The following is a 22,522-nucleotide window of genomic DNA, read 5'->3' on the forward strand; positions in this document are numbered from 1 at the left end:
TTTAACATAATTTTAATTTAATTATCCTAATATTTGTTAATGAACGAGATACAATTACAAACGTAAGTACACCGTGGTATTGATACATATGGCTGCAATCTTGGTGCTATAAATCTTATTTACATGTTATAGTAGTGGCATCTTATTTATATGATGTAAAGATAACATAGTAATGTTAACAACTTAATCAGCTACCACACATGAAAGCTCCAAGTGGGTTGATTCCTATTTCTTAACAACAAAGATAAATGTAACATTTGAGAGGCACCCACTTGCCTTTCTCATACTGTGGCATCAAGCAGTCAGGCCTGCAAGATGAGTGGATTGCCAAGCGAGTGGATTCTTCCTTAATTTATCGAGCAACATGAATTCTCGTATCTCACTATTTAGTTACAAATTATCCTCCTGCATGAATAATACGCAACGGAAACACGCATCTGACTATCAGTGATTTATAGAACTCTGACTGCACACTACGCACTGGCAATACCACATTTACCTTTTGTCTTTGATTTAACGGCTTTTATATAAATTCGGGACACTATGACAACATACAATTTAATGAAAAAGGCCACCAATCTCTTTCTATTCACTATCTGATTTATTCCTAAACACACAAATTCTACAACCTACAACAAAATCACATGAGAAATTCCGCCCAGTGGGCATGGCTTTACGTTAGTGAATCTCTATACTATGGTCTCGTAATCTATTTACCGCAACAGTGCACTCCCTGGATCGGATGGTGGATCTTTTATTATACCTCACACTTCGCCTCTCACAATCATCCTCACGAAACTTTCCTCCAGATCGAGCGATACAGAAGGAACAGGCATACCCACAAATCTTTCGAAACTACCTTGCTACCCCCATGCAAAACACACATACCCAAATTACATGACATATACAACACAACAATATGAAATGCAACACAAAGAACTGTTACAACATCATCACTTTCCGCTTTCCCACTTCAATCAATATCTATCCCAGTTTCACACGACACTGCCCCACTTTGTAATTCTACTTTCCTACTGTGAACTCTGGAGATAAACGCACGTCTTCCTGTGCAATGCAAGCCAAGTGGCGTTGCTGGAAAAACGGCCGACTCACCTTGATTCTCTCTCAGAGTTTAAATTTAGCGTCACACGGAATGATATTTCTTAAATACTTCAACTTATGATACACACGCTATTTCTTAAATATTTCAGCTTATTGTACACACGCTATTAATTCTTAAATATTTCAGCTTATTGTACACACGCTAGTATCTCAACTTATAACTACACGTGGGCTCATTGTGACCGTTGGTTTACTACAATCCCCTTAAAATTACCTGCCTCACTTTGTAATTTTCCCCACAAAAGTTCCTGGGAAAGAGAAATGATTAGTTCTAACTACTCTTAAATATTCCACATCCATACCATGCCTCCACACTTTCATTACGGAGCACAACAAAAAAACAGGTCTTTACAGCAGAAGGTTCAGCGCCAGAGTGCCGAGTCTGAAACATGGCCGTCTTCCGGTTCTCTCGCACCTCTCTCGAAGTGGGAGAAGCACCTTGCTACCTTATTGGTCAGCCACATTTCAGACGCCCAAAGCTCTGGTAACTTCCATCTCTTTGGTCTCACCAAAGGTAGCCAAAGGATCGACTCAAAGATGATCATATATTCCCATTCACTATCTGTGGTTAGCAGACGACCATACATTTATTCATTTCACAGATCTCACCAAACTGGATGTAGGGATTTATTTTGAGGGAGTGCACATGTGATCAATTAAATAAATAAATTGTCATTCTTTCCCACACTGGTATCCGGCTTCGCTGTATTAATTGAAATTGAGTTACTTTTACACAAAAAATGTGTTGTTCTGACAAGAATTTCGTACCTATTTTCAATGTTGGGCGGTACTGTACCCTTTCACATTATTGATCATAGTTACTTCTTAGAGAGGTAATAAACAATTGAGAAGAAACACAAGGTCAAGAGTACAATGAATCATTCATTGAAGACTGTAGGCATATGGAGTGTAAGTGCAAGGAGGGGGGGGCGGTGTAGAAAGATGGATAGAGGGGTTATAAAATTACTTATAAAAAAAAGATGAAGCTATTATAGTTGGGAGGGGACAAACGGGTAACTAATAAAGGAATAAGAACAAAAATGTGAAGTGAATGACTTTTTCTTTTAATTAAGATACGCCTATGGTAAATAGGCACTTTTACATGTTAAATCTAGGACCAAATATAGCATATATGTTAGTTCATTGTGTGGGAATTGTGTGTCCAAAGTGAAGGTATGACTTAAGTGTGTATCAGTATATTCTCTGTGTGGATTCATATATCCTAGTATTTTATGTATTAAATAGTTGTGATACTAAAATTCATTCGATAAATTTAATTAAATAAAAGGGTTTTTGAGACTTACTCAGTTTGTCCTTTGGTTAATGATAGAAGTTCGGGGTGAGGTATGAAGAGGGGTATTGGTTCCTCATGAAAGTAGTATGTCTCAGAGCGAGGAAATGGCTACTGAATCAGTAGTTAGCAACAATCCCTGAAGGGAGTGATGGGCATGTTAACAATACATCCAGAAAAGTGCGGGGAGGGGAGGGGGATGCTGAAGAATAGAGGAATTATGCAAAAAATTATTAAATGTGCGGATAGTGTACATGGGAAATACAATGATGACGATATGTGCTTAGCAGGTGAAAGTGATACTGAAACATGTGTCGTGTCATTTTGTTTTTCAACGTTGTCAGACAGGTAGCCACAATTCCTGTCTTCAGTGAAAGGTAGTAAAGGACAATCTTTGTCCAAGGAGCAAGAACTTAACATAATTATGTACATAGAAGATCATCAACAGCATAGTACAAAAGCAGTTATGAACAGCTTTCGGATAATTCCGCAGCAATATGGCCGTATAGTGCGTGAGAAAAACTACGGATATTCAAGGGAGGACAAGTCGCTCTTCTGAAAACACTGGTGTTTGTGCATTTCAAGTTTGCTCGATACAATTTACGGGATGTGACCTTCTATGTTATGCACACTAAACTGCACGCAACATACATTACAGTGATTTCAAGGGAAGCAGTGGATCATTGCATAACTTCAAACAGTGCTACAGAACTGGAAAGTGTAAGATAACGAAATTTCAAACAAAACGTCAACGTGACGATTCACAGCTAACTGTGGAATCGGTCATAAAATTTGTAAATGAGATAAACAAACTTTTCCCACTGCTCAGTAAGAAATTTGTGTTCAACTCAGACCAGTCGGGATTTATATAGGAAATGCAAATGAAATGAACACTGGAAATTAGAGATACTAATAGAACTGTACCAAGATCAGTTAACATCAATGCCTTAAAGCATTCGTATACAAGTATGCTGACTGTTAATCTTAATGGTAAATTGGCTGGAACGTTATTTATTGTACTGCGAGAAGTTGGAGGTACTCTGCCCCCTACGATTCCTTCTCGTGTGCGGGATCCTGCAAGGACTGTGGGTAATATTTACGTCACAGTAAGCAAGAGTGGGCATAAGAGAATGCTGCTTTTGGCTACTAGCTGGTCAAAACAATTTACTTTTGCGTGATTCCTGGTCTGCGTATAAAAATCATACTCCTTTAGAGCAATCTATACTTCCTGGAATGCGCACCACCTGGAAACACTGAATATATTCAGCCTCTGGATGTTCGTTTTTTCCGTGCCTATAAAACATATTATGCACTATCTGTAGCCACGCATTAAAGGATAGGTAGTTTCACGAAAAACTCCAGGACAGACTGTTTCGCATTCGGTTGCGTGCCATCACATTCCATCAGTTCTCATCACCCCGTTACTCCAGTATTATTCTGCATGCAATCTTTAAGGTTGGATACCTAGCTTAAAGTCCTGCACGATCTGTTACTCCCAAGAAGTTCGCCTTCGATCTTGATAATGCGAAGCTTTGTGAACACTGTGGCGCGCCATTTTTCATTCGGTGTTCACTGTGCAAGTTGATGGTTTGTTTTGAGCATTTCTTGGATGTCGACGATGTCCATTTAGCGAAGTGTAATATATGTAATACATACATGAATACTCTCTTTCAAATTCTGAAGGTGGCAGGGATAAAATACAGGGACCGAAAGGCTATTTACAATTTGTACAGGAACCAGATGGCAGTTACAAGAGTCTAGGGACATGAAAGGGAAGCAGTGTTTGGGAAAGGAGTGAGACAGGGTTGTAGCCTCTCCCCGATGTTATTCAATCTGTATATTGAGCAAGCAGTAAAGGAAACAAAAGAAAAATTCGGAGTAGGTATTAAAATTCATGGAGAAGAAGTAAAAACTTTGAGGTTCGCCGATGACATTGTAATTCTGTCAGAGACAGCAAAGGACTTGGAAGAGCTGTTGAACGGAATGGACAGTGTCTTGAAAGGAGGATATAAGATGAACATCAACAAAAGCAAAACGAGGATAATGGAATGTAGTCAAATTAAATCGGGTGATGCTGAGGGAATTAGATTAGGAAATGAGACACTTAAAGTAGTAAAGGAGTTTTGCTATTTGGGGAGCAACAAATAACATGATGGTCGAAGTAGAGAGAATATAAAATGTAGACTGGCAATGGCAAGGAAATCGTTTCTGAAGAAGAGAAATTTGTTAACATCGAGTATAGATTTAAGTGTCAGAAAGTCGTTGCTGAAAGTATTTGTATGGAGTGTAGCCATGTATGGAAGTGAAACATGGACGATAAATAGTTCGGACAGGAGGAGAATAGAAGCTTTCGAAATGTGGTGCTACAGAAGAACGCTGAAGATTAGATGGGTAGATCACATAACTAATGAGGAGGTATTGAATAGAATTGGGGAGAAGAGGAGTTTGTGGCACAACTTGACTAGAAGAAGGGACCGGTTGGTAGGACATGTTCTGAGGCATCAAGGGATCACAAATTTAGCATTGGAGGGCAGCGTGGAGGGTAAAAATCGTAGAGGGAGACCAAGAGATGAATACACTAAGCAGATTCAGAAGGATGTAGGTTGCAGTAGGTACTGGGAGATGAAGAAGCTTGCACAGGATAGAGTAGCATGGAGAGCTGCATCAAACCAGTCTCAGGACTGAAGACCACAACAACAACAATACATACATCCCACAGAAGGCTGATCTCTGCGCCTTCCGGACACCCATTTTCTGTCGCCCTCCTAATGCACATGGTCAGTCCCTAGCAGCTAATATTTTTCCTGTTACAACTGTTAACACAACACTTTCAAATGACTCTTACTAAAGACTGATCTTGTGGCGTCGCACTCAAGGGGTTCCTTATTAGAGCGTATGATATGCATTAAAACATGGGTGTATAAAACCACACACGATCAGAATGTAACGTAGTGTCAAAATTTCAAGTCAGGTGACAAAGTGCTTTGAGTTTTGCGAACTCAAAGATACGCAAGGTGAATTATGTAAAGACCAGCGACCCGGCCCGGTTTCGTACAGGTAGCATCAAGTATCTAGGCCAGACGACCTGACTGGTGCAGCGTATTTTATTTGTAGGTCACGAGTAAAATTATTCAGTGAATAACGTTAAGTAACTGAATGTCATCACTTTCATGTAACTTAGCAACGTAAGCGGGACGCAGCACGAAAATTGCCTGGAGGTGTGGATATTGTGTGTTCCATATGGAATTAGCGATTGGAGTGACACCTCCAGGCAATGACGGAAGCACATAGTGACGCAAGTAATGTGTTTACAACCAGTGTAAATATTGTATGCGAATCATGAGTGTATGTGCGTGTGAGTGGTTCAATATACAGGGTGGTCCATTGATAGTGACCGGGCCAAATATCTCACGAAATAAGTATCAAACGAAAAAACTACGAAGAATGTAGCTTGAAGCGGGAAACCAGATGGGGCTATGGTTGGCCCGCTAGATGGCGCTGCCATAGGTCAAACGGATATCAACTGCGATTTTTTAAGTAGGAACCCCCATTTTTTATTACATATGCGTGTAGTACGTAGAGAAAGGTGAATGTTTTAGTTGGACCACTTTCTTCGCTTTAAGATAGATGGCGCTGTAATAGTCACGTATAAGTACGTTTGTATCACGTAACATTCCGCCAGTGCGGACGGTATTTGCTTCGTGATACATTACCCGTGTTAAAATTGACCGTTTACCAATTGCGGAAAAGGTCGATATCGTGTTGATGTATGCGTATTGTGATCAAACTGCCCAACGGGCGTGTGCTATGTCTGCTGCTCGGTATCCTGGGCGACATCATCCAAGTGTCCGGACCGTTCGCCGGTTAGCAACGTTACTTAAGGAAACAGGAAGTGCTCAGCCACATGTGAAAAGTCAGTCACGACCTGAACAAATGATGATGCCAAAGTAGGTGTTTTAGCTGCTGTCGCGGCTAATCCGCACGTCAGTAGCAGACAAATAGCGCGAGAATCGGGAATCTCAAAAACGTCGGTGTTGAGAATGCTACATCAACATCGATTGCACCCGTACCATATTTCAGTGCACCAGGAATTGCATGGCGACGACTTTGAACGTCGTGTACAGTTCTGCAACTGGGCACAAGTGAAATTACAGGACGATGACAGATTTTTTGCACGCGTTCTATTTAACGACGAAGCGTCATTCACCAACAACGGTAACGTAAACCGGCTTAATATACAAGGTGCATTCAAGTTCTAAGGCCTCCAATTTTTTTTCTCCGGACTGGAAAGAGATAGAAACATGTGCATTGTTTTAAAATGAGGCCGCGTTCATTGTCAATACGTCCCAGAGATGGCAGCACCGTAAGGCAGATGGAATTTTACCGCCAGTGGCGAGAGTGAGAACTGTTTTAAATACTTAAAATGGCAACGTTTTCCTTACTTGAACAGCGTGCAATCATTCGTTTTCTGAATTTGCGTGGTGTGAAACCAATTGAAATTCATCGACAGTTGAAGGAGACATTTGGTGATGGAGTTATGGATGTGTCTAAAGTGCGTTCGTGGGTGCGACAGTTTAATGAAGGCAGAACATCGTCTGGCAACAAACCGAAACAACCTCGGGCTCACACAAGCCGGTCTGACGACACGATCGAGAAAGTGGAGAGAATTGTTTTGGGGGATCGCTGAATGACTGTTGAAAAGATCGCCTCCAGAGTTGGCATTTCTGTGGGTTCTGTGCACACAATCCTGCATGACGACCTGAAAATGCGAAAAGTGTTCCAGGTGGGTGCCACGAATGCTGACGGACGACCACACGGCTGCCCGTGTGGCGTGTTGCCGAGCAATGTTGACACGCAACGACAGCATGAATGGGACTTTCTTTTCGTCGGATGTGACAATGGATGAGACGTGGATACCATTTTTCAATCCAGAAACAAAGCGCCAGTCAGCTCAATGGAAGCACACAGATTCACTGCCACCAAAAAAATTTCGGGTAACCGCCAGTGCTGAAAAAATGATGGTGTCCATGTTCTGGGATAGCGAGGGCGTAATCCTTACCCATTGCGTTCCAAAGGGCACCACGAAAATGTTTTGAAGAACAAATTCCTTCCTGCACTGCAACAAAAGCGTCCGGCGCGCGTGTGCTGTTTCACCAAGACAACGCACGCGCACGTCGAGCAAACGTTACACAACAGTTTCTTCGTGATAACAACTTTGAAGTGATTCCTCACGCTCCCTACTCACCTGACCTGGCTCCTAGTGACTTTTGACTTTTTCCAACATTGAAAGACACTCTCCGTGGCCGCACATTCACCAGCCGTGCTGCTATTGCCTCAGCGATTTTCCAGTGGTCAAAACAGACTCCTAAAGAAGCCTTCGCCGCTGCCATGGAATCATGGCGTCAGCGTTGTGAAAAATGTGTACGTCTGCAGGGCGATTACGTCGAGAAGTAACGCCAGTTTCATCGATTTCGGGTGAGTAGTTAATTAGAAAAAAAGTCGGAGGCCTTAGAACTTGAATGCACCTCGTACACTATTGAGCAACGGAAAATTCACGATGGCTGCGACAAGTGGAACATCAGCGACCTTGGCGGGTTAATGTGAGGTGCGGCATTATGGGAGGAAGGATAATTGGCCCCAATGTTATCGATGGCAATCTAAATGGTGCAATGTATGCTGATTTCCTACGTAATGTTCTACCGATGTTACTACAAGATGTTTCACTGCATGACAGAATGGCGATGTACGTCCACCTAGTCTCTTTGCCACTATACCACCACACCAAACACACATTGCAACGCTTTCTACTGTCTCAGGTAATTCCTCCTCTCTCGAATTATAGGACCTTCTCGCTATGTGGCAACTGCGTCACTGCTTTCGCAATTAAACTCTACTTCATCATAATTCAGACAATTTGCTAAAAATATTTATAAATTATATACAAAAACCTTCCTATATAAGTGAAAACCGAATAAAACTCCCTACAGCAGTTCCTGAGATTAGCTTGCACATACGGAAGGACACGAAACTGCGACTCCAGTTTTTATGTATTTTGGAGTTCATATAGAGCTTCATCAACAATCATTCTCCCAACGCGTCATTCGCAAATGGAACAAGGGGAGGGGGGGGGGGGAAGAGACTAGTATACCAGATGTACCCTCCACCACCACCGTAAAGTGGTTTATGGTGTGTACATGTAGATGTAGTATCAGCTGACAAAATAGCTAATGAGATATGATGTTCGATCACTGCACAACCTAGTTCACAATTACAATTAAACACGCATCTCGGTAATTTCGTAACTATATTTGACCTCAGATAACCCAACATAGCGTTTTGAACGAATTGTTTGTCAATAGCTTAAAGTTCCCGATGCGTCAAGTCCGTAGGCTGTCGGAAATTTTTAGCGTCGAAACACATAGCACGTATTTCGTCATAGCCAATTTAGCTAATTTGTCCGGAGAATTAATTAATTGGGCGCATCCGCCGCACGCTTTGCGTGTTCTTGAAGATCGTTTATCTCCGTCCAGTTATCCTCCCACACGCTTCACACAGGTGCATCGCATTCCGTCTGCGAGAACCGTCGGGGTCTCTTTCGGCGCACGGTAGCTTCCGCGCGGCGGCCGTACTGCGCATGCGCTGCTGCTGATGACGCGTGAACCCCCCACCACCGTCGCCGACCTGTCGCGACTGACAACGGCCGGGACGCTGTCGCCTCGTCAGTACACGCCCGCCGCTCGTGCAAATCAGACGCCGTGCTGTTCCTTTCCTCAGAAGCTAGCCGCCCGTAGCGACATCGCAACCGTCAGGTCACTCCCGCGCGTCCACACTCAAAGACCCACATCACCCATGGAGCTTGTAGAGTCCTCACAGGGAAACACCGCAGTTACCTCCAGGCTTGTTGGTGAGTACCAACACCTGTCACCTGCTCCTTAATTGCCGGTCTTTGACAAGATTGCAGAGTGGATAACAGCTCATTATTCTCGACCTACGTTGATCTCCCATGCATCATTTACTCAGCCTTTCGATCACGTGTTTACTTTTCGTTGTCGGCTTGATAGTTGAAAGTGAGACCGGTACAAAAACACAAATAATGTGTATTTTCTTTAATTCAGTGAATGTCTATCTGTGTCTAGATCTGTACAAAGCTCAGCACATAGCAAAAATGTAAATTCACTCAGACATTAACCAATCTGATATAGAAACAGTCAAAGTTGCAAGATTTACTTTTTTATTTAATTGATGACTATTTTCGGGTTGCCTGAACCCCCTTTCAACTCATTCTTCAAGGCGGAAAGTTAAAATAGCAGTTTATCCAATAAACTTTTACAGAAATTACTGAGTGGATGTAAGAAGATAGAAATAGCAAAATTTTCCGAAATGGTATATAACCCTGACAAGATTATACATACATGTACAACAAAGTCAAGTTTAAATATGAACAATGAAAGAACAAACACATCACTGATAGTCTACTTCCATCGCTGCCAAAAGGAAACCTCACGCAGGGGGCGCCCTTTCAAGATGTAGGGAATGTCTTTATTACAGAGTTGGAAGAGCTTAACTATTGCAGTTGACTTGCATTTTTATCGTACTAATTGTTTCATCCTTGATGATTGGAAGTTGCAATAAAGACATTCCTTACAACCTGATAGGGCGACCCCTAAGTGAGGGTTCTTTGTGGCAGATTAGAAAGTAGACTTAGTTATAATATATTTGTTCTGTCAATGTACACGATTAAACTTGACTTTGTTATACATGCAAGTATAATCTTGATATGGTTTATATGCTATTTCGGAAAATAATGGTCTGTCTGGCTGGTACGTATATCCTGGCACGATATGTTCTGTATCTTCTTATTGCACCCAGCAATTTTTGTAACAGTTTATTGGATAAATTAGTATTTTAACTTTCCATCTTGCAGGATGATTTGAAAATGTTCAGTTAAATAAAGAAATGAATCTTGCAAGTTTGGCTGTTCTATATTGAACTGGTTGACACAAGTTGCTGTTCTGCAATTAAATCACCTTGCCGGAAATCCATGGACATTAACCAATATTTTGTACACCTGAAGCATCGGAAATAGTTTTATTTATTTATGCATTTATTTCACCTTGCAAGAGCAGGGGCTAAGGCACTCTCTTGCAGCTGAGTAGACGTCCTTGTGAGTCAACATTACAATTGTGTAGTACGTGAGCATGTTATAACAATAAAAATTAAAATTATATAGTTACAAATGCAAGAAATTTAAGAAATATTGGTCTTACATTAAGCAATTTCCTCACTACGTTCTTCTCGAATGTTATTTGAAATTTGACTGGCAGGCCGGTAGTAGGGAAGGTGATTGGTCGACTTCGGTTTACTGGGAGGTTTTTAGGGAAGTGTAGCTCATCTGTAAAGGAGACGGAAAATAGTACGCTAGTGTGACCCAACTTCGAGTAGTGCTCGAGTATTTGGAATGTCCACCACGTCGGATCAAATGAAGTCATCGAAACAATTCAGAGGCAAGCCGTAAGATTTGTTACCGATAGGCTCGATCGGCACTTCTGCATTACGGAGATGCTCCGTAAACCCAAATGGGAACCCTGGAGGAAAGGCGACGTTGTTTTCATGAGTGGAGCAGGAACGGGAATGACTAATAGTGGTACAAGATACCCTCCGCCATGCACCATACGGTGGTTAGCGGAGTATGTACGTAGACGTAGAACAGAAAAATGTGCCAGCAGCACAGAAGGAATCAGTGAGGGTAAGTTTACTGATCAAAGGAAGAATGAGAAACGAATGAGATGGAAGGAGAAAGTACAGAAACAGATACGTACTAAAGGTGGTAGTTTACAATGTGGCAGAGATATTAATCCGCAGTTGGATAGATAGTAAACAGGTGGGCTATTTTCAGAGGGAAGGTACGCCAATGACAACAAAGCTTTGTCATCGTAAATGCGGAGAGGTTTTCGACAAAACGCAGGTTAGACAGTAATTTGCTCCACAGTCGCATGGATGAAATGGAGAACGAGATGACAAAAGGTTTAGATATGTGAGGACACCAGTAACTAGGAAGTAAAAAGGTCGTGTGAAAATCACGTAGCTATCTGGTCGCAACCAGCCTAACTGGGCAGAGGAAGGACTGATGTGATTAGACAACCCAATAATGCTCACATTCTTGTGCAACCATTACTAGCTAGCTCAAATCGTTTGGCGTTTTCACTGTTTGTTGTTGTTCTTGGGCTACGTGACAGTAGTAAATATTTGGCAGGTCTAAAGATGACAGATTTTTCTTTAATTTGAGACGGAAATATTTCCTAAATTTCTGGATTGCACGCGGGCGAGAGAGAGGTTTCCTGTGCGCTGAAACCTGCTTACAGTTTCCTACTAGGTCTACAACTTTGCTTCCACCGTTTTTTCTCGAAGTTCGCGGCCTTATTGTGAAAAACTTACAAAAAAATTATGATTCATAGTATTGCGCATCGCTGGCCACAAGATTCTCCCATCCTTCGGATAGCATACGAATCTCGTGGTGGAAGAACTGGGCGTCTTTTGTGAGGATCCATGAATCGATTCAATTTTTCACTTGTTCATATGATCGGAAGTGCTGGTCAGCCAGACTGTATGCCACTGACCGAAAAAGGTGGTAGTCAGAGAGAACAACGTATGGAGAATACGGCGGGAGGAATAGGACTTCTCATTTCAACGTTTCCATGTATATTTCGACGGGGTTTGCGACATGGGGTCGAGCACTGACCTGCTGCAAAATTCCCTTTACGTGTCTATCGCTGTATTGTGGCCGTTTGTGTTTCAGTGCTGGGCTCGAACGCATCAGTTGCTTTCGATAATGATGTCCTGTAACTGTCTTTTTCTGTTTCAATAGCTACGAAAACGTTCTGTCTTCCACCGCCATGCCGGTCTTCGATATCAAAATCATCGTTCTTTAGGCGTTGAAAACATTCTCTGCACGTTCTTCCATTGATAATTCCCTCGCCATTGGTCTTACGCAGCATTTTAAGAGCCACAGCCGCAGATTTCTTCATGTTAAAGCAGAAAATTAAAACTTCCCGCAAATGGCGAGAAATGGGTACGTACGTGACATATTTAATCGAGAACAGCCTTATGATGCAATCACCAATCGACTAATATTTTTATGGCACTATGTTTACAGATGCCTAAGCTCATTGTATTACACCTATGACCAACCACCTGAACCGCACTTGCCGCTACTTCCGTTTATTGCAAAGCGGCGGAAGCAAAGTTGTAAACCTAATAAATTTTTAATTTTATTACTAGTTCGCAATCTCTAGGATTGGTAGAGCCAGAAGCTTCTAGTCCAAATACCAGGCGAGCTTAGTGGAGCATAGTGAGTCTCTATTGGGATATTTGAAAGGTAATTTCCATTCCTGCGAAACAATCTTGCAGCCAATGGAAACCTCCCTAAAACCTTGTTCCGAACCGAGGGATGGTGGCCATTATTGGTTTAATTCCGGGACAGTACACTGATCAAAAGTACCCGGACTCCCCTATGCAATGCGGAATTCACCACTAGGCCTCACGAGAGGCGGACCCGCCAGTGTAAAAGGATTCAGGAGAGAAACAGTAACAACGGCAGGATGGGTCGCTCAGGAGAAATCAGTGACTTCGAACATAAATCTGTCACCGGATGTTACCAGAGCAACAAAGCCACCAGGGGCATTTCCAGACTTCTTAAGGAGCCCAAGTCCACTGTTGTGACCGTGAAGTGGAAATACGAAGCGACAACCACATCTAAACCAACACGAGGAAAACCTCGTGCACAGAGGACAGGGCTGGTGAGCACTGTGGAGGATTGATGGAAAAAATTCGCATGAAATCAGCAGTAGGAATAACTCCTCGGTTCCAAAGTCCTGTCAAAAGTTCAGCTAGCATGATGACAGTTGTAATGCATCCCTCAAACTGCACAACAAAAAAGGATTCGAGACTGCGCTGTGCATCCGAAAACTAATCGTTCTTGGGGTGAGATACATCGTAAAGGCCACGGCGAGAGTCGAATACTGTCATGTAAAAACTTAAATTTATGTCATATTTAAGTAAAACTCCACACTGAACCAGCATATGCTCTTTTACCTTTAATATTGTGTTTTGTGGTTATATTAGGCGCAGATATCGTCGTGGGAGAGAAGATAACTCTGGCGCCGAAGGACCTTGATAATAAGTAGTAAAATGTATTTGACCAAGAACAAACGAACTTCGTATTTAAACCAATTTTGCCTCCAGATTCGACTTGAAAATGTGCAAATACACTGAGGCGACAAAAGTCGTGGGATAGCGATTTGCGCATATACAGATGGCAGTAACATGGCGTATCCAAGGTATAAGAGGGCAGTGCATTGGCGGAGCTCGTAGCTGAAGTTAAGCGCATGGGACATTTCATTTCAGAAATCCTTAGGGAATTCAATACTATGTGATCCACAGTGTCAAGAGAATACCAAATTTCAGGCATTACCTCTCACCACAGGCAACGCTGTGGCCGACGGCCTCCACTTAAAAACCGAGAAGTGTCGTTTTCGTAGAGTTGTCAGTGCTAAGATACAAGCACCACTGCGTGAAATAACTGGAGAAATCACTGTGGGGGGTACGAAGAACGTATCCGTTAGTAGACTGTGGCAGCTGACGATCGACGCGAGTGCCTTTGCTAGCAGGACGACATCGCCTACAGCGCATTTTCCGGGCCCGTGAGCATTTCGGTTGGACCCTAGACTAGTGGGAAAACCCTGACCAGCTCATCTGAGACCCGATTTCAGTTAGTAAGAGCTGATGGAAGGTTTTGAGTGTCTCGGAGACCACAAGAGCCGGCTGGAGTGGCCGAGCGGTTGTAGGCGCTTCAGTCTGGAACCGCACGATCGCTACGGTTGCAGGTTCGAATCGGGCATGGATGCGTGTGATGTCCTTAGCTTAGTTAGGTTTAAGTAGTTCTAAGTTCTAGGGGACTGATGGCCTCAGATGTTAAGTGCCATAGTGGTCAGAGCCATTTGAACCATTTGAAGACCCCACGAAGTCACGGACCTAAGTTGTCAACAAGACACTGTGCCAGCTGGTGGTGGTTTAATAATGGTGTGGGCCGTGTTTATATCTCATAAATTCGGTCCTCTGGTCCAACTGAACCGATCATTGACTGTAAATGGTTATTTTCGGCTACTTGGAGACTATTTACAGCCAAACATGGACTTCATGACAATGCGCCATGTCATCGGGCCACAACTGTCCGCAGTTGGTTCGAGCTGACGATTTAGCCGTCCAGAAGGCGCGACATAAATGACGCCGAACATTCATCGGACGTGATCGAGGGGTTTGTTCGTACACAAAATCCTGTACCGGTAGCACTTTTGCAGTTATGGACAGCTATGCAGACAGCATGGGTCAATCTTCCTACAGGGGACTTTCGATGACTCGTTTATTCTACGCCACGTCGAGTTACTGCCCTACGCTGGGGAAAAGGAGGTCCGACCCGATATCAGGAGCTAACACATAACTTTTGGCACCTCATTGTTTGCATATAATGCCGCGTGACCGACACATCGTCAAACTGATCGCTTCTAACGTAATTAAGTTTCTGAAACATAAAACACAAAATGATTAGTAACGACTACGGTATTTTCACAATGAGACAACAAGAAATTCAGAATTAATTATGATCATTATTATTCTAAAATTACATAGTGATAAAATGGCGACCTTACATGTCTCTATATAAGAGAAGAAATGGGTACAGAGAAGGGAACCAAGTGTGTCTCGTTTGTTTTATAATAAATTACTACTTACTTTACGCGATCAGTCCTACTGGACCGCCGGCCGCTGTGACGGAGCGGTTCTAGGCGCTTCAGTCCGGAATCGCGCGGCTGCTACGGTCGCAGGTTCGAATCCTGCCTCGGGTATGGATGTGTGCAATGTCCTTAGTTAAGTTTACATAGTTCTAAGTGTAGGGGACTGTTGACCTCCGATGTTAAGTCCCATAGTGCTCAGAGCCATTTGAACCCAATGGACCACTTCAGCCTGTCTTCGGCTTCTTTCTGCCATCCTTCCAGCAGTCCCACTCTCTGAAGGTCTTTGGATACGCACTCCATCGTGTTCTAGGTCTTCCTAGGGGCCTTCGACCGGTTGGCTTGGTGTTGAGTACAGTTTTCGGGCATCGATTGTCCTGCATTCCAGCAACATGCCCTGCCCATTGCAACCGTCGTGCCTTCATTGTAGCCACGACGTTTGGCTCTTTGTAAATATCATACAACTCTGTATTGTGACTTTCCATTTTTCACTCTCATTATCGTAAACTGGTCCACAAATCTTCCGAAGGACTTTCCTTTCAAATATCATCAGTCTGTTCAGATCTTGCTTGGTTGTACTCCAGGTGGCACATCCATGTAGTACTACTGGCTGTAGGAGTGTTTTATAGATGTTTATTTTTGAAATGTCTTGACAAACTTCTGGTTTTGAGGAGAGCATTAAGGCGATTACCTGCCTGAAGTCTTCCCTGTATTTCCATTTTACTGGATGGTTCATCTCTGAATACTGCGCCCACATATTTGAGCTCGTTGACGTGACGATAAGAACCTTCAGTTGTCTGTAAGGGTGGAAGTTGTTCTTCAGTTTCAGTGTGTCTACGGTGTAGAACCATGTATTCCGTCTTCTCACCATTGATTCGAAGTACAATTTTCCTCGCTGTTTCCGGAATATCAGCCATTTCCCCCAATTCTTCTTGCGACCCAGATAGTAGCATTATGTCATCGGCATATCCGAGGTAATTGACGTTCACATCCCCGGTCTGGACTCCTGTTTCGTTAAATGACATCTCTCGCATTACCTTCTCTAACGCGAGATTGAAAAGAACACGTAATAGTCCATCGCCCTGCCGTTTTTATTTTGAATGTTTGAGACACCTTATTTCCAATTTTTACCTTTGCTGTAGTATCCATTAGGCAGGCCTTCGTGAGGCTTACTAGTTTCTTTTCAAAACCGAACTCTTCCAGACACCGCTGCGTACTTGCCCGATTAAAGCAGTCACATGCTTTTCTGAAGTCAACAAACAGCATTCGCAGTTGTTGGCCAAACTCCCACATTTTCTCTACGATCTGACGTAGGACAAAGATTTGGTTGATAGTAGATCTCCCGTGACGAAATCCTCCTTGATATTCTCCAGTAATGGTGTCTGCCAACGGTTGGATTCGATGTAGAAGACAGTTTGACAAGATCTTATAACAAATTTTGAGCAGAGTGATACCACTGTAGTTTTCACATGCCATTTATAATAAAATTCAAAGATATACATACTCTCCCTCTGTTTTGCTTCACTTACTGACAAGATTAGTTTACTATATTGGGCGTAGGAAGTTAAAGAGAACGGAGTAAAGTGGCTAAACAACTCCTCATGCTACACATTTGTGTAAGACAATGTTGAGTGGCGGTTGAGGTGATACAAAGAGCGACGGCACTGGATAGTGGAAGACTGGAAACGAGTGATTAGAACTGATGAGTCACGCAGTTCCCTGTGGCAATCCTGTGAAAGAGTTTGGGTTCGGCGAATGCCTGGAAACGTTACGTGCACCATTAGCTGTGCTGACAGAACAGTATGGTTAGATTATGTTACGGTACGGGCATGTTTTTCGTGATTATGGTGTGTTCCCCTTTTTTTCGCGTAATAAGACGCTTAATGCAGAAGGACTTCATAAATTTTACAGCATTGCGTAAGAGGAACAGTTCAGAGACTACAGTTGTCTGTATCAGCATGACAATGCACGCTGTAATAAAACAGCATCTGTAATTTATGTATAGTAAAAATTCTTGAAATGTACTGGCCTACCCAGAGTCCCAACCTGAATCCAATGGAACACCTTGGGATGAGTTACAACGTCGACTTCGTTTGAGCCCTCAGCCTCCGACATCACCATCCTCTATCGTTTTGTCTCTTAGGGAAGAACAGACTGCCATTTGTCCAAAAACGTTCAGTCAGTTAGCTGAAAGCGTCCCCAACAGACTTCAAGCCATCATAAAGCCGAGGGTTGGACACGCCACATATTATTATCCACAACAGGTGTCCAGCTATAATTCGCCACATAGTCTATGTCCCAGACAAAAAATATCCAAACTTAAATATGTGAAAGTATATTTTTTTATTGGTATGCAGAGTAAAGTCGATGATTTGGTTGTCACTGTGAGTCGTGCGCAGCTTGGTATTTGTTTTACACTATGTAATTAATTTCTTTCTCTTCAGGAGCCAGCAGCACACATGGATTCATTAGTTTTTGCATACAAAATTTTCTTTCGAAGCTAGAAAACTTAGTTATCAACAATTAGTACTTTAATGTGCCGAACCACTACGATGTAGCCTATAAGAGTTGTATACTAACTAAAAGGAAGGGCAGGATGATGGGACGTGAATTAAGATATCAAGGAATATCTTCCATGGTCCTACAGAGAAGCGTGGCAGGCAAAAAATTGTGACGTAAGACACAGATAGAAATAAATACAGCAAATAATTGAGGACGCTGGACGCAGATGCAGTTGTAACGAGGGGAAATTGTAGCGGTCAGCATCAAACCAGAAAACTAGTTTTGGTGCACATATATTTATGGCTGTATGTAGTCCCTCTGTCTCCCATATCCACCCCCAATCCTAGAAAAGCGTCGGCTATACACTACATACAGAACACTGCCTTCCAGTACCATTGGTTTACATATCGGAAGTTTGTGTAGCACTGCTGCGGAAACATCATACTGAAATTTAGTTTTCTGTTTTCTCAGTTTATTACTGTTGCCGTGCTCTTTCTTAATGTACGAGAAACAGCATAGTGACTTACTTAACAATTTCGTTGGCGAAGTATCGTAAGAATTGTAAGCAATAAGACAAATCGTAACAAAAAAAAAAAAGAGCTTTCTCTTCCTGCCGTCTGTGGACCGATTCCCCCCAGCTTAACAGGTTATAGGGAGTGCAAACAATGATCCAAATTTTAGATGCGAGGAGTAAAGCGAGAGAGCGGCGGCGTCAAGTGAAGGTGAGTAGAGCCCTAGGGATACGGACGAAGCTGGCGGACTACTTAAAGGCACTGGACTCGTATTAGCCAGAAGCAGGCATGGATCCGGAGGGTTTGGTTTATTCTTGGGGTGCGGCGGCTGGGGAGGGCTTCTCTGTTTGTTGCGGGCACTAACTACCCCAATATAAGAACCTGCCGTCAACCTTCACTTTTCATTTATACAAATGCCTATCATTTTAATAACACAGTGATAAAATATACAAAATGTTGGAGCATAATAATTTCTCGTTCAGGTCCGTGCCTAGGACATTTCTCTAACGTAATGTACAAGAAATTACAGTACACAGAAATACAGGGTGATTCAAAAAGAATACCACAACTTTAGGAATTTAAAACTCTGCAACGACAAAAGGCAGAGCTAAGCACTATCTGTCGGCGAATTAAGGGAGCTATAAAGTTTCATTTAGTTGTACATTTGTTCGCTTGAGGCGCTGTTGACTAGGCGTCAGCGTCAGTTGATGCTAAGATGGCGACCGCTTAACAGAAAGCTTTTTGTGTTATTGAGTACGGCAGAAGTGAATCGACGACAGTTGTTCAGCGTGCATTTCGAACGAAGTATGGTGTTAAACCTCCTGATAGGTGGTGTATTAAACGTTGGTATTTCAGCCAATAAAGTTTTTGGTCCCTTTTTCTTCGAAGGTGCTACTGTAACTGGACTACAGTATCTGGAGATGTTAGAGAATTGGCTGTTCCCTCAGCTCGAACAAGAAGCACAACAATTCATATTTCAGCAGGATGGAGCGCCACCTGATTGGCACTTATCTGTCCGTAACTACCTGAACGTCAACTACCCGAGGCGATGGATCGGCCGCCAGGCAGCCTGTGACAGAGCACTTCATCACTGGCCTCCAAGAAGCCCTGATCTTACCCCCTGCGATTTTTTCTTATGGGGGTATGTTAAGGATATGGTGTTTCGGCCACCTCTCCCAGCCACCATTGATGATTTGAAACGAGAAATAACAGCAGCTATCCAAACTGTTACGCCTGATATGCTACAGAGAGTGTGGAACGAGTTGGAGTATCGGGTTGATATTGCTCGAGTGTCTGGAGGGGGCCATATTGAACATCTCTGAACTTGTTTTTGAGTGAAAAAAAACTTTTTAAATACTCTTTGTAATGATGTATAACAGAAGGTTATATTATGTTTCTTTCATTAAATACACATTTTTAAAGTTTTGGTATTCTTTTTGAATCACCCTGTATATCATTTGAAACCATTCGTGTGAAAAATTGAAATTTACATCTCGTACAGTCGAATTAACAACTATAGTAGTAACACACTCTGAGAACTTTGGCAAAGTTGTAATTTACGCGGTGTAAAATCGAAGTGTGCGCTCACCATTATCAGCATTTCAAGTACCACTACGATTGTGAAAACATGTCTGCGGAGTTTGGATATGTGAGTGTGTGAGGAACACTATTTCAGTCGTTTCCGCCTATATTTGGGAATGTCAGACCGTTATTTTTCCTTCGTAGAGGACCTTTCCCATCGTGTTTCTTATTCAACGTTCTGTTTCTAATCTTATAGAGTGCCTCGTCGTTTTCGGGCCCCACAGTGTTCTGCCACGTGAAGAAGTCCTTAACTGCCTGCTGTACATTATCGTCCGACAAGAATTGTCAACCGTTTGAAGCCTTTTTTTAAGGGATCAGGACTATATGGTGGGTGCTGGAGTGTCTCCCACTTGATTTGTCGTGACTTCTGCACTGCAACATTTGGGATACGGGGATGTGTGTTATCATGAAGCAGCGGAACCCTTCTCCACTCTCCGATGGATGTCTACCGGTATTGGTCCTTCGGCAGCCAACAAATGAATAACCGCACGTTGATCCTGTTTGGACGTGTTTGGTAATGACGTCGCCATAGATCGCCTTTCCACATTAACGGATTTTTCTCGATTGTAACTGCAACTGACGCAGAGAAATATAATTAACACCCTTTCAAAGACGAAGTTGCCGTGAAAAAGTGAGTTAGTCCTTTTCTTAAACATCACAAAACCAAACTCTCAAAAGGAGAGTCTATAGGAACATGCTGTAGCAGGGCTCTTGGTTCAGCAAGGAAAACACAGAGAAATTCTGTAACCTTATGGAAGATGTTGTGTTATACTTACTTTGAAAGTAAAATATGTTTTCTCTACTTTAATACCTTTTCCAGTTTTGTTCAGTGCTGTTTTAATTATGTTTAGAAGTCGTCTGGTTTCTGGCAATTATTTTTCAAACACTCTATGTATAAGGTTTTTGAAATTATTTTTTTCATAATTACTTTTAAGTAAACATTCTAACAGTAAAATATAAATGGTGCATAACATTATGAAGTGAACTTTACTTGCTTTTAAAGCATAATTTTTTATTATTTTTTAAAATCAACAACCAAGTTTTGGCCCAGTTTATTTGTAATTTAAGGGGGGTAGGACGTCAAACGAGCCGACTTATAGCAGGAGAGGCACCACAGGACATTTTAATTTCCACTGTCTGTACTTTTACAAATAAATTCATAAAAATTAGTCAGCATGACCAAGAAGTATTCAGGATTCACACTGATAGCAGTGGATATTGAAAAACATAACAAAAGCAATTTGTTTTATATGTGAAATTCGATCATTTTTTCCGTTACCATTGGCTGCATTAATTGCTTTAGGTACACTTTTCTTAATAAGTAAGAGAGATTCTTCAATGAATTTTTCACAGCATACAAATCATTCTTAAAGAAACTCTAGAATTTATTTAATTTATGAATAAATGACTAAGTTATTACATTTACAGTGGATATTGAAAAACGTAACAAAAGCAATTTGTTTTATATGTGAAATTCGATCATTTTTTCCGTTACCATTGGCTGCATTAATTGCTTTAGGTACACTTTTCTTAATAAGTAAGAGAGATTCTTCAATGAATTTTTCGCAGCATACAAATCATTCTTAAAGGGGTATGAAACTCTAGAATTTATTTAGTTTATGAATAAATGACTAAGTTATTACATTTTAAACTTCATGTTTAGAAAAAACGCAAATTTTATAGTTAATTATCACAATTTTTACCACAATTTTTAATAGATTTGGAAAATTCTAGAGTTTTGCATTAAGGAGTTTGTGTTTAATAAGCATACCAATTTTGATAGTAATAGGATATTTATTTTGGATGCTACATGTACCTAAGTACAGAAATTGTGTTTTGCGGAAAATGGCCGTTAAAGTTTCTGCTTGTATTTGGCAAAGTTTTAGAACTGTCCAGCACCATAAGCAGGTACTGTTCCGTTTTCAATATCAGTTTCCTTCCTCTTCACATCCCTTGATGCACTCTTCTTGATTTTATGACCTCGAAAAATGATTTATCTGCTTTCACTACACGCTTTCTATCGCATACAAAGCTTTGATATGGTTCACTCCGGGCTTAATTCCCATTTTCTCTAATACACATTTCCTGCTTTGCACACCGTCATTAAAACATGAAACTGCATCATAAACACCAATAGCAAGTGCATTTCTTCACACAAAAACGGTTTTTGGCCATCTTTCCCATACACATTGGTTAAAACTGTCATTGGGTTTTGGGTACCACCATGAAGGCATTTCTTCAGTAAGTTTTCATTTGCAAGGTCCCTGAATATAGGTTTGATGGCTTCCATTACAGCAGTTGGTAGAGAATTCCTATGATGATATTCTTCACCACCAGCAATTGACCTTTGGTAGCCACAATATGATTCACTTCCTTTTGGGCATAAGTTGTGGATAGTTATTGTCTATGGACATTTTGTGGAAGTATAAGGCTCAAACTGCTTACTTCATGTTTTTCGAGTCCCCTGTGTTCCTTCTTATTGCCAAACGAACACAAAACAACACAGCAAAATGAAAATTGTGTCGAAGATCACAGCACCACACTGCACGCCTTTCAAAACATAGAACAAACAAAATCAGCGATCAAAACAATGCATTTGCATGTAGGAGCAGGGAAAGTATCGATATCGATAGTCCTTTGTTTCACGTATGACTATCTTTGGCACAAATATTACATTCGAATTCTACAGAGCGAAATACACTTAGGTATGACAGAAGAATGTTGTGCAG

At 41.8% G+C, this 22,522-nt stretch overlaps 1 protein-coding gene across 1 annotated transcript in view; it reads left to right on the top strand.

Moving 5' to 3' along the window:
* The first annotated feature begins 9,152 nt into the window (after positions 1-9,152).
* The window catches only part of LOC126194930 (uncharacterized), a 538,570-nt gene continuing 525,200 nt past the window's right edge, over positions 9,153-22,522 (top strand). The window contains exon 1 of the mRNA XM_049933312.1: positions 9,153-9,317. Coding sequence (XP_049789269.1) covers positions 9,263-9,317 — 55 coding nt within the window. The 5' untranslated portion in view covers positions 9,153-9,262. The remainder of the gene's footprint in view (positions 9,318-22,522) is intronic.

This window comes from Schistocerca nitens, chromosome 7, assembly GCF_023898315.1.
Source record: "Schistocerca nitens isolate TAMUIC-IGC-003100 chromosome 7, iqSchNite1.1, whole genome shotgun sequence".
Taxonomy (NCBI): domain Eukaryota; kingdom Metazoa; phylum Arthropoda; class Insecta; order Orthoptera; family Acrididae; genus Schistocerca; species Schistocerca nitens.